The following is a 13,847-nucleotide window of genomic DNA, read 5'->3' as shown; positions in this document are numbered from 1 at the left end:
GAACGGCACAAATGCGATTTAAATATGCAAACTATTTTTACCATCATTATCTGACTGAAATGTGTCATACTCAATCCAACGTGAACCCTCTAGTTTGGCCACCCTGCATGTAATCTATTTTGCAATTACTGTACCTGTTTTTTAATTTATAAAGCTAAAATATAGCTATATAATTTAGAACAGTACTGACCCTTCAAGACAAAAATTCAGTGATTTGCCCTAACAAGTAGCCAAGCTAATGGAATTGTTTGGTGCTCGTTCCTATTCTACTTGACATTAACTTCCTGTCATCTACTGGGAACCTGTATTCGGGAGGCTGCACCAGTTAAGATAAACAAGCACTGCAGGTAACTGACACTAAGCAATCACCGCTGTCCTATCAGAAATGCAGCACAGATTGGTATACGCATGGCTGTTGGATAGGCTTTACCTGCCAATGACTCGTGGGGAGCAACTTGCATTACGGCCCATGCACTCCAGGGCGGCGCTGTAGGTGGTGAGGTTGGGCTTCAGCCCGGCTTCTTCCACCATGATGAAGAGCCGACCGATCTGGCTCATGGAGCCCTACAAAGGACAAGGCAAGTTAGTTCACTTATCCCCATCGCATCACCTATTTCTTACTTATTCATTCTTCCCTTATTCTTATATTGCACTCTTTGTCTTTATTGCACTGATTGTTCTCCTCTCTCTCTTCTCCATGGTCCTCTTTCTTTCTTTCTCTACTTCTCTCTCTCTCTGTTCATTCGTTCATTCATTAATTCTTTCTGTCTTTCTCTATTTCTTTGTTCATTCATTCATCTTCCTGCCTTTCTCTCTATTTCTTTGTTCATTCATTCATTCTCTCTCTCTCTCGGTTTGGTCATTTATTCTTCCTTCCTTCCTTCCTCTCTCTTCTTATCTTTACAGTGTCTGTACCTGCTGTATGTATGTGAGCACTGACAACCGGAGACAAGTCCCCTCTATGTGCGAACATACTTGTCCAAATAAACCTTATGCTGATTCGGATCACATGCCCACAATCACCTACCCCCTATATTGCATCTGTGGCATTGAATTTCCACTGTGTTCCTCGCAATACTTGACAATATAACTTCAAACTGTGCTTAACTAATTTCTAGTCCTCAGTCTCAATCAAAAATGCAACAAGAGAATGAAAGCAATCATCATTAACACAGTACTGACATACAATATCAGACTGGATCTTCTGGTCTGTTTGGAGACTTACCTTCTTGGCCCACACCCTCATCATGGTGTTATAGGCACTGATGGAGAGCAGCTTACGACGTGGGATGTGGCGGTGGTAGTGGAACAGGCAGCGCTGGGCTCGGTCCACATCTCCAGACACTACACAGGCCTCTAGGTAGCAGCACACGTTGAGCTGGGCGTCTCCATAGCGATTATTCTGGCCTTCCTCAATCGGCCGCTCGGAGATGAACTCATCAGCCTTGTTCTCTCTTACAGCCTCCTCGGAAGGAGCACATTTGGCTAACTTCTGCGGCGTGGCTTTTGCCTGAGAGACCGCAGACCCAGGAGGCTCAGATTTTGTGGCCGCTGGGCATTTTTTTAATTTGGAAATTGTTTTAAATGTGGTGCCAGGAAGCTTTTGTTTCTCTACATTTGTTATGGTCTTCACTTGCTTAACCGGGGCTTCTTGTTGCTGCTGTTGAGTCGTCTTATTCTTCTTCTTTTCTCTCTTTAATTTCTCGATCCAGCGGCTTGGGTACGTCTTAACGACTGGCATATTGGCAGCTCCCGTCTTTCTCTTGGCCTGACCCTCCTTGCAAGCATCCGCCCCCTCTTTAGGCACCCGTTTCTGTCCTGTCCCAGCGGAAGCCCTCTTCCCACCGGAGGGGACTTTGAGAAGTTGCACCTCTGACTGATTCACGTCCATGACAGCATCAGATTGAAGCTGCTGAATCCGTGCTTCCAGCACTGACAACAGAGGAAGGAGAATTTATCATAGCATTTAAACATGCTCCTTTTATTCTGCATTGTTCATAACATACAAACATAAAATTGACTGTAAAAAACTACAGTAACTTCCTTGAGAATGTATGTATGTATCTAAACCACCACTGACCCAACATTTAATGACTGGTACTTATGGATATTGTACACATTAATAACCATTAGTCATTGGGTTGCTGGATATTTCAAAATCCCATACTAGCCCAAATCTTTAAGGCAGAGACTTGTTTAAATGTGAATATGATCCCAGCATGAAGGCTCATGGAATCAAATCCCAGATCATTTCATATCAGAAACCTTTTATAACCTTTTACACATACTACACACTATATATTCTTAAAAACCGAAGTGAACTAAGAAGTTTACTTTCATATTTACCATCCAGGAGCTGATATTGCTTCCAAACTCTTGTCTTGTCATCATCCTTCTTTGGGATTAGAGGACAGTAATTTCTCTGGAAAACTGTCCAGGGTTTCTCTGTTCAGAGACAATTAAGCCTAAACACATTTTCACCTGGCTGTCTCGATACATTCCAGCGCAATACACAACATCTGATGATTAAACCGTATCTAGACTTAAATGAGCATGGAATGAAGACACGTTGTCTAGAACACACTATCAGAAATATGGAGTGACAGGAAGCTGTACGCTGTGACATATAATATGCATGCACCACGACAATTTATTTACAGGAACGTTACTGTTAGATTGTATAATTTTATGACATATCAATTAAATCTGATTTCATATCAATTTTGTCGGGAAGCTGAAACAACCATATTTTACTGCATTGCTTAAATATTACACACGATATTTCACATATGACATAACAGTTTCACGTATATATCACCTATCAACACATGAATCTATGCACCGGATCACGTGCATTTTGTTTAACGTGACAACCTGCAGATACATTTCTTTGACAATGTCTGGGTCAAACCATGCAACTAATCGTGACAAAAGTATACCTGCTATTCGTCTCTGAATGTCATTTCGCGCTCTGAGACAAGCGTTACACTGTAGCAAATGGCCGGCGAATCTTTCTAGAGAGATGCGGCCAGTCAAAGACTTGGAAAAGGCACACAGTCTCAACAGCGACATGTTGACATAAGACTTCTGCACATTACCGCATTACCACTCTTCCATGCTCGACGCCATTTTGAAGAAAGCCAAGTTGATCGAACTGGAGAAAATCAAACAGGCACAGCTAGACGAGCACGGATAATTCGATCATTTCCATTCATTTATTATTTTGATTAACGTAAATTTACTTTAAGCATGTTGTATAATATTTAATAACAGTCTATAGTTCGAGAGTTTTCTCCACAATCAGGTAGTAAGTTAGGGGCGATAGGAATAATGCACTCAAGTCAGCATATAAGAAGGGCATGGAACCACAGGTAACAGTAAAACAGTACATAAAGTTTGTGTTAAACTAGCTTTTATCCGTGTTCAGTTTAGTCCTAAAATACTAGGTAAAATACTAGATACTCTATCTTGCGCTGAATTTCTATGCATTTAGGGTTTAGTATTCTGTTTGTTGATGTTATAATCTCCATACTGCCCGCAGGTGGCGGCCAAATCCAACCGCAAAAAGCACCCACAATCGACGTGAACCCTGTCTGAAAGTCGGTTTCTCCACAAAATACACTAAAATTATTTTATATAGTTTATAGCAAGCAGTGTGGGTGTGCTGCCAACTGCAGTTGCATTACCAATAAGAAATATGAAAAATATTAAATATAATTTTAAAACAAGAGTATAACTAGGCACAGGCCTGCGTGATTAAATCCTGTATTTAATAGTTAATCATTGATCATCAGAGAAGTAAGTTCCCTGCAAGAACTTAATCTCTGTAGGGTCATCGGAGGGTTAAGGAGGAAAGGAAGACACATGTAACGAAAGCAATGCTTTGTATCAGGAAAATGTCACCTTTTATACACAAAATGAATAGCTATAACCCATATTATGAAGCTAGATGCATAACTGCAGCATCCTATACAATATTTTATTGAGTTAAAGAATCAAATGCCCCACTGCCATTTGTGCTGCCTTCAGAGGAAGATTACCAGATGGACCTCAACAAAACAGCTCTCTGTGCCATCAGAGAGGCCGTGCAGTCAAAATAGCCCCAAGCACCTTGTCTTATGTTCTTTTCCCAGACAGCACTCCTGCTCCCATAGGACTGCAATAGTAAACACTCCCCTCAACTATAATGTTTACACAGCATACTCTCTCTGCTCTCTCCACCAACTAGGAGAGCTGGGGATTTCTATAGGCACCACAAGTGTTACACATGCAATTTTCTTGCTAAATACTTATCTCATCTTTTGGCACATGGTCAAAAGTATTGGGACACCCGTAGTAATTACAGGAATCAACCGCCTAAGCCACACCCATCGCTGACATACAGGTGTATAATTAAGCACACAGCCATGCGATCTCCAGTATCAAACACTGGCAGCAGAATGGTTGGTCATGCAGAAGAGGTTAGTCAACCCAGCACCGCCATTGGACACCACTGGAGACCTTTCCAACAGGTCGGTTCTCCACATTTCTGTCCTGCTAGAGCTGCCCTGGTCAACCGCAAGTGAAGTGATTGTGAAGTGGAAACATCTGGGAGCAAGTTCAGCTGGGAAGTGGCAGCCACACAAACTCACAGAATGGTAAAATGGTAAATGGACTGCATTTATATAGTGCTTTTTCTACTCCTACGAGTACTCAAAGCGCTTTACAATTTATGCCTCACATTCACCATCCACACTCACATTCACATGCTGGTGGCAGAGGCTGCCATGCAAGGCACCAACCTGTACACTGGTTCAGTGTCTTGCTCAAGGACACTTTGATGGGGGTCAGGAAGAACCAGGACTTGGACTCGAACCTGCAACCTTCCAGTTGCCGAACGATAGCGCTACCTCCTGTGCCACCATCTTCCCCACAGAAAGATCACCCAATATCAATACCCAATCTGAATAGCAGCAAAGCCCACCAGCAATGTTCCAACATCTAATGGAAAGCCTTCCCAGAAGAGTACAGGCTGTTATATCAACATAGGGTTAGCTAGCTTCATATTAATTCCATTCAGTTTCGTTAATAGACCTCTTTCTACAGTATGTGAGATGCTCCCTGGATCGTCACTCTTTTTCTGCCTGCGCCATGCACTGCCATAGCACCCACGGTGCCTTATGTCCCATAATCCTTTTAGTGCACATGTGCATTGCTGCTGTAAGCTTGAGCAGAAAGGCTTGGCAGCAATATGGCCGCCTTATAGAGCAGGACGGTGACTTCTGCTGTCACTGTGAGAGCTGCAGAGCAGGATAAAGGTTCCACCTCGTCTCCAGACATCTGCTTCTCCTCAGGGTGACATGAGACATATAGGGAACCAGATATGGAGTTGTTTGGTCTTCACTACAATGGACTGCTCAGGAAAGGTGGAGCAATCTGTATTCATTTGGCTTGGTGTGTAGCACAGAGGGTTATGGATCTGTTTTCTGGAGGTTGTGAGTTTGAATTCCCTGGCTGGCCTTGTCTTTTGACCCAAAATCTTGCTATCAGCTGTAATATACATGTCTGTGCCTCTCATGAAGAGTAAGATGGAATATGTGAAAAAGACTTCCTATGTACAAATGAATAGAGTGTCATAATCGCCCAGACCAGCAGGTGGCGACCACGTTTGTGTTGTGTCCTGTTTGCGTATAAATAATCCTGAGTCTGGCAGACAGATGCCCACTCAGGCACAGCTGCTAAAACAGCAAAGCAGCGCCCGGTCAGCTGCTCAGGACTCTGTGGGAACGTGGGTCCAGCCCGACACCAGCTGCCTCTCTCTCTCGGCTGGACAAGCTTGTTTTCCTTGCATATAAGCATCAGTATAGCAAACCTGGTGCCGGTTTCACAAAGCAGGATTTCTTGCTTAGCTGGATAACTTGTTGGATTTAAGGTAGTCTGAGCTAGATGCACTTTATCTTTGTACACTTACATTTAACCCTGACTACCTTAAATCCAACAAGTTATCCGACTAAGCAAGAAACCCTGTTTTGTGAAATAGGCCCCTGTATGCCCTGACTCAGATAGCGATTAAGCAAATGCAAAATCAAAAATTGTATTTTGCACTGAAGTATTTACAATCAATCTAAATCGAGGTATGGAACGGCATTTAGATACATAAAGTTGATGGGTTTAAGAAATGACAACTTTAAATCATTGATTAATGTAGGTATATAAATATTTTATAGATTGTTACAGGGATATTTTATATATATAAAAAACTGATAATCAACTGTATCGTTTATAATAAAAAGACAGAAATTATGATAAAAACTAATTTATATATGAGATAAAATACATTTTGAAATTATGAATGAAGTATCAATTTGTTGTGTACGATGCAGTAAAATTCCTACTACAGTAGATAGTCTCCGATGCAATAAATATGTATCAGAACATTTATTTATTTGAATTACCTGCAAAGGACTCAACTCATGTAGAAATTTTTTTATACCGATTGTAAGGAATGCATGACCTTTGACCCCTAGGACAGTGTTTCTCACCCTGGTACTTGGGAACCCTCAGACAGTCCCAGCTCCTGGGGGTGCAAAACCATGGGCTGTCTGTGGGTCCCTGAGGACTGGGTTGGGAAACACTGCCCCAGGAGACAGGTGAGAGGTGTGAAGTGTTGGAAGGAAGCTGGTGGCTTAATGAGACAGCTGCTCGCCTGATTAGCAGAAGGGGAGCTTAGAGGACTGAACTTCCTTTGCCTCTCTGGCAGCGGGGGCCTTAAACCAGCCGTGGGCATTTTTTTAGTTTTCTCCGCTTACATGTTCGCTTATATTATACACAGCTGCTCGGCACAACGAAACAGCTTCAAAACCCATTTCGGAGCTATCACAATGAAATGCACTTAAAACACGCTTAATAAAAGCGCAGGTTTAAGGCACCATAAATTCAGTAGGATTGTTCTAGAATTAAGTGCTTCGGCGTAATGGGGCTCGGTGGAGCTCTGACCAAGCGACGGCGGGGTTAATTAAAAACAGGGAGCGGCGGATCGCTTTCTTCCCGTCTGCCGTTGCAGGCACGGACGTCCGGGTGCAGGTGAGGATCAGTAGGTGCTCGGTGTTATGGTTCATCAGCCGCACCACCCTGCAGTCCCCCCCCCCCACCCCCTGCCTGATGAGCCCATGCGATACGGCTGCTTGCCGTCACTGGCGGCTCTTTGCGGGGGTGTGACAGTCATTGCCGGATGACTGGCTGTCAATGTGTTGCCTGACAAAAGGCGGAAAAGATGGTGGTTCACCCTTCTAATCACGGCCCCCTTCCCAGCCACGTCGGGCGTAAAGCCCCTCACACTTTTTCCAGAGCCTTTATAGATGGATGCCGCACCTGGGGAGGGAAAAGGGGGCCATTGGGCTCAGGCTGCTCACAATCCTCTACACATTTATGGGAAAAGTGGTGTTTAAGGAGATTGAGAACCAGCAGAGACGCAGACCCACATCTGCAGCTAGGATTCGCGTCGCATTTCCATTACATTTCATGACAGAGACGTTCGAAACTGTGTGCTTGTAATATTTTATGCAATATATGATGGAGGCAGCACGGGGTGCGAGGCAGGGGATGCCCATCCATCACCCGGCGCTCACACACACACCAGAACATTCTATAAGAAACCACTAAATGCTAGTAAACCTGAACGCATATCTTTGGCCTCCCAGATGGACAGCACCGGATAGACTGGATTTTCTATGAGAATCATTAATTAATTTGATCCTTAGAGATGCCCTGCACATACCTGGACATTAAAAAAATCTAAATACTGTGGAATGAAGATAATACAAAACAATAAGAAATAAACGGAAGAGTATTAACAGTAATAGTGTTTGTTCGTAGTATTGAATTTGGTGATGTAAAATCGTATTTAATATCAATAACCAACATTTTCCATAAAGGTTACTCTGACTGGGATAAAGAGTTTGGACGGAAAACGAACTGAAAAAAAATTACAATATGAAATATGAGCACATTTAATACTGGATGTCAGATGTCAGAATCTTAGGTTATTTATCATATTAATTCCGGCAATGTTTACTTTCGTTGTAAATGTCCCACAAAAGTGCAGTCTAACCACTTATCTAGTAGGGGGTCTCGGTGAGCCAGGCACTTATCCCAGGCAGCCAAAGGCAGGCGGGGGGGTTGGGGGGGGGGGGGGCACCCTGGAGACGATGCCAGTCTGTCAGGGGACACAAACACTATGGGTGACTTAAAGACATCACTTCAGCTATGTGTTATGAGACTGTGGGAGCTGAACTCAGAAGAACGATTAGCCTTCACACAGGAAGCTGGCAACAGGAAGTCGGCCCCTATCTGGAGGTGAGATCCTGCAGGGCTGCCCAGCATGCATCACCCTGCCCACCAAACCCCTGACATGTACAATACAAATAACTCCTGCCAGAAGATCTCATTGCCCTTCTTCATATTCCACCATATTCTCAAAAAGCCTTACTGTGAGAGCCCTCTTACATATCAATATAAATGTCATTTTTAATGTAAAAATACAGAATGAGTTATATTCTGAAATACAGAAAATGCATCTAAAATCAATTGAAAACAAACAATGCAATCAAAGTATCCCCGAGCAGAAACCTAAAATGGTATTTCCAAAAAGCTGAATCGATAAAACTAATACATATTTATTTGCTTATCTGTTTTAGAGTAATCTATAAATAGTGATTTTAAAATGGGGTGTTTTCTTAGGATACATTATGGATTTACTCCTATTAAAAGTTACCTGGGCTTTGATTAAAATTACAGTAGTACAGCCTTCCTTTCCAGGAAGTTCATGCAATATCGCCCATTTGTGTGAGGGCCAAACGGACACAGCAGTGCCATGTGGCATCATATGAAAGGGTGACCTGCTCCCTTTAACCTGGCTAATGTCACACTTTCCATATAATGTCACATTATCAAATGACATCAGAATAATTGACAATAGGCTGCCTGAATATCGATTGTCCAGAGTATTGCAGGGTTTGGGATGTGGTCAGAACGGAGTTATGTTGTGCTTGGATTGTGTTAATGATACAGTGAAAATAATGTTAAAGAAGAGAAAGTCGTATTGTGATGTTATTTGTGTGGACCTTGAACATTACCCCCATGCCTGGTGGGGGGGGGGGGGGGGGGGGCTTCTTCCTCCTGCAGTTCACACAAGCAGTTAAGTGAACTGGCACCTCTAGAGATGATCTATGATTGAGTGTGTGTGAGTTGGGGGCGGCAAACATCCCCACAATGTGAAAAAATTTTGTTTAGTTACTTATTGTTAAGGTTACCACTGGGTAGAGGGTTAAGGGTGTCCTGACTGGGATTAGGGTTTTCATACAGAAATGAATGGAAGGTCCCCATGAATGTGTGTGTGTGTGTGTGTGTCCTGTGACGGACTGCCATCGTGTCCTGTGTGCAGCCCTACCCTGTGATCTGTACTTCCTGGGATAAGTTCTGTGTCGCCCTGTCTGATCCTAACCAGGGGTCTGTGTCACAAAGCAGGATTTCTTGCTTAACCGGATAACTTGTAGGATTTAAGGTGGTCTGGGCTAAATGTAAGTGAATGATGATGAAGTCCAATTAAACTGGGACACCTTAAATCTGACAAGTTATCAGGCTAAGCAAGAAATGCTAATTCATGATGCAGGCCCCAGGATACGTGGTTGAAAGAGAAATGGATGTCCTATAATATACAGTAATGTGGAAGTTGTAATTTGATTTGAAAATAACTTCTTTGTCTTGCTTTTTTCATAAGTGTTTTCATTACAAAGATTGCACAGATGTGATTTTTGTTTTTTCCCTGTAAGCTTGGTTATTGGTCGAGATCTAAAAATTGTGATAATTTCTGTTATTATTGGTGTTGACACATTTCTTGTTGCTGTTACTGTTGTTATTACTGTCGACTTGTTCCAGCCTCCAGTGTCTAAGGCAGTTAAGCTGCATTTCTGTACTTTTCCTCAGGGTGTCACTGCAACAGCAATCCTTTGACAATAAGTCATATGATAAATTTAGGACTAATGATAAATTATCTGTGCAAAATAACCAATATAGTTCTCATTCTTTATGTCTTTTCTGACCCAAATGAAAACATTTTCATTTATTAATTATTACAATTCTATTTATTTTTATTTCAGTTCGGGGTCAAAATGATCAATGATTAATGATGAAGGAATCCTCAAATGGATGAATGATTTAATGTATTATTTATGTAGTTGGTCATCTAAAATCGCAAGGTTTAAAAAGCATCTTATTTAAAAAGAAGGGATTCCATCATTAGCTTCCATAAATTCCATAATAAAATGATGTGTTTCTACATAAAAATAAAACCAAGTAACTGATAAAAGCTCTAGCCTCAATTTTTTCTAATGAATACATTTAATTGTTGTTTGACCATACAATATTTTCAAAAATACCCCTTTTAAAATGACCCCTTTAAAATTAACACGTTAAACTATTTTGCTATTCTACGTGGACATGTCAAGCATAGATACCACAATATGAGAAGTGGCGATAGCATACATATCACCATTAATTTTGAAATATACCAAATACTCTTAAGAATTACAATATTATGGATGATTGATGATTGTTTTTCATTTACCTGACTGTTGCAGTTATAATAGAATAGAATAGAATATCTTTTATTGTCATTGCACAGATGTATAATGAAATTTAGTGTGTCCCCTGAATAGTTCATACAGTCTAATAAGAGACAGAATCTTCAAACAGATTCCACACAAACAAATGCTCTGCATGTTGATCTACACACACGCATAACAAAGCACAAACACAAGCAGTAACATAAACCAATAAAACATTGAATGCCTCTGTATGAATACATATATATAAGGTGGAAGTATATGAATATTAGATAGTGGATTAGTTCCATTTTACAGTAACTGCAGTGAGTCCCAGGGAAACTGCACCTTTGTCACACTGATGCCATGGGTGACAGTGAAATGTTTGTAAGAGATATGCCATGAGACAAATGTCCCACGGTGACTGTGCACTGAAATGCATGACTAAAAAAGGAGAATATGATGACCTTAGCATGACATTAATGATTAACGGGCAGTAGGAAGCCAGTCATTTAAGGAAGTGGGCGTGGCCAAAATGTTACTCCACTACCTTTACTGTGACACACTTTAGGAAGGAAATAAGAAAGGGAGACAAAATGGAAGGTTCTGGAAAATTATTTTGGTAAATAACATAATGATCGTGTAACTAAAAAAAAAAATCACAAAAAAGAGAATTAATACTACATAACTAACTCCCTAGAACATCCCTGGAGAACAACATAGAAATGTGTTTTTAGTTTGCAAAACAAAAAAAAAAGTACACAAACATAAATTAGGCAGAATTTCCAGAATCGGGAGTTGCCGACACAGGCCAACAGCAACAGGAACATGAGCTTAATTTCCGTGATAAACTCAACTCGTAGCCCTTAGTCTTATGCCGGAAACTCACAAGTTCCAATTTAGCCACAATTTAATTTAGTTCCCAATGTAAAATGTGAACTATTTATGAGCAATTACTAAAACAAGTACCATTACTTTGGTGTGAGTACAATAATCATGATTCAATTTTGCTATCCAATTCCTCATGTATTAGGTTTGTATTTAGTGTTTATCTTTCACAGTTATAAGCCTGTGTGTTGAAATTTGGTTATCCTACTCTTGTAGTTCACCAAGGGTCCACACTGTGATCACCCCCAACACAGGCGGCGCTCATCGAGTAGAGAATGGAAAGTGAAGTCAAGGACTGTTGCTCTTGCTCCCATGCAATCTGAAAGAACAGTAGGAAAGACAGAGGAAGCCCTTCCGGGTTTGGAGGTTCCAGAAAGCCTGCAATCGGCAGTGAAAGCAGGTCACAGTGGGCCGCACCGCGGCAGCTGTGAACGTTCACACGAACCGCCCGAATAATTCCTCGATAGTTCGGCGGTTTATATGATGATTCGGTGATCTGATGCATATCGTGGGGTGTAATCTGACGAGAACTGGACAGAACAAAGGAGACCAGAGCAGCTGGCATATGGTCAGAAAGGAAAGATGCGCGAATGAGGGAATGGTCCAAAAAGAAGAAAAAAAAAGAGAGAAAGAAGCAGTGAGTCAGTGAGTTAGCAAGAGGGAGAAAACAATTAATAATAGGAGCTATTACGGGTGGATTGTCAACGCTAAGAGGGAGGTCGAGTTTCAGTCCCTTTTGAAGACTTTGATGGTACAAAACAGGCCTCATTACAGAGATATTATCTCCATTCATACACTTACAGGCCGCTTGGAACCCTGCTGGGAAAGATTAGGTTCCTTCTGCTTGTGAACATCCTCCTCTGCTGCCCCGATGCAGAGATTTCTCAGCTCATAGCACACCTTAGAGACACCTGGGGGGGGCTTTTAAATTTGGGGAGAGTGCCATTGTTTCATTCCAGAGAGACCCCCAGCTTCAACCAAATTTACCATACGTAGATATTAAACCTGAATTACATGCTATATCGGAAGCTTTCTATATAAAAATAAAAATGTTTACTCCAGTAAGATCCCCTGAACAGTAACACTGTTTTTAAGAATATTTCTCTCTCAGTAATCAGTTGCCATGGATTAATCGCCCCCAAGTCAGCAGGAACAGGCGCTGAGAGATACCCAACCCGCTGTAGTGTTTTTCCACATGGCGTGCCTTCGCTCACTCAGTTGAATGCGCTACCACTGAATAATTGAGGAGCTCCCTGTAAGACGGCCCAGCAAATGGATGGCAGCTTGCAGTTGTCCTGCAGCTTACCCAGTCACTGCCTGGGCTTTACTTCCAGCATGCGGCGTGGCAGGCTCATGCAGACGGGGGTGTCGGTCCTGTTTGGGTGGCCTTCGGAGGTGATGGACCCCACACTTATTTAATTGTGTGTGATTGTAGCTATGGAATATTTCAGAGAAAGAGGAACCGGTGGGTGTAATGGGTGCCCCGGCTGGAGACAGGGACAGGGACAGGGATGGGGTCAGAGGCAGGGATGGGGACAGGGACAGAGACAGGGATGGGGACAGGGACAGAGGCAGGGATGGGGTCAGAGGCAGGGATGGGGACAGGGACAGAGACAGGGATGGGGACAGGGACAGAGGCAGGGATGGGGTCAGAGGCAGGGATGGGGACAGGGACAGAGACAGGGATGGGGACAGAGACAGGGATGGATACAGGGTCAGGTATGGGGACAGGGACGGAGATGCCAACCATACGATAAAAGGATATACTCTGCAGATCATACAATAACCGAATTGCGGGGCTACCTGATTACTGCCTCTCTCAGTGAGCAAGAAAACTGCTGTCTGTGGCAACAAACTTTATATTTCATTCTGAATAAGGACCTTTTCCTCACAACAGTTTTAACTGTTACGCTGCAGTTTTAAAGACATTACAACTTTAACATCACCATGTTCTGTGTTGTACACTTGCATAAAATTGATGTTTCTATAGCACCAGTTAAAGAAATCAAGGATTTTTCTGTTTTCAGTATAACTGACAATTATAATACCACCTTATTACTATTGCATTATAACACCATTTTACCATTCGGTTGCACTTGTAAAGACACCTTATTAATACATCCCCTTTATGTCTTACGCAATGTTTCCGCAGATCCAGGTATGAATGGGGCAGAGGAGTGTTTGTGTTTTGCTCAGTTACCTTCACAATCACAAGTAAAGTAAGAACTTATTCACTAATCCCAGTAGATGGTGCATATCCATGACTGGGTTAAACATAATCATGAACCACAATTTACAACTACGAAGCTTATTTTTTCTCTAGAAACGCATAAAGATAAAATCAAGGTTGCCATCGCACATTTATTGCGTAATATACGG

At 42.1% G+C, this 13,847-nt stretch overlaps 1 protein-coding gene across 2 annotated transcripts in view; it reads right to left on the bottom strand.

Moving 5' to 3' along the window:
• Positions 1–3,162, bottom strand: part of polrmt (polymerase (RNA) mitochondrial (DNA directed)) — a 50,969-nt gene extending 47,807 nt beyond the window's left edge. Inside the window, exons 1-4 of one of the 2 annotated variants that reach the window (XR_011982700.1) lie at positions 2,940–3,162; positions 2,347–2,445; positions 1,226–1,932; positions 431–564 (exon numbers count right to left, since the gene is read on the bottom strand). Coding sequence is in view for 1 of the 2 variants with exons in the window: in XM_023844267.2 (XP_023700035.2) it covers positions 431–564; positions 1,226–1,932; positions 2,347–2,445; positions 2,940–3,072 (1,073 nt within the window). In the remaining variant the exon portion in view is untranslated. The remainder of the gene's footprint in view (positions 1–430; positions 565–1,225; positions 1,933–2,346; positions 2,446–2,939) is intronic. The other variant, XM_023844267.2, reaches the window with a different exon arrangement.
• Positions 3,163–13,847: the final 10,685 nt, after the last annotated feature.

This window comes from Paramormyrops kingsleyae, chromosome 15, assembly GCF_048594095.1.
Source record: "Paramormyrops kingsleyae isolate MSU_618 chromosome 15, PKINGS_0.4, whole genome shotgun sequence".
Classification (NCBI taxonomy): domain Eukaryota; kingdom Metazoa; phylum Chordata; class Actinopteri; order Osteoglossiformes; family Mormyridae; genus Paramormyrops; species Paramormyrops kingsleyae.
Note: the sequence above shows the minus strand (reverse complement) of the source record. Positions and strands in the feature narration are given on the sequence as shown.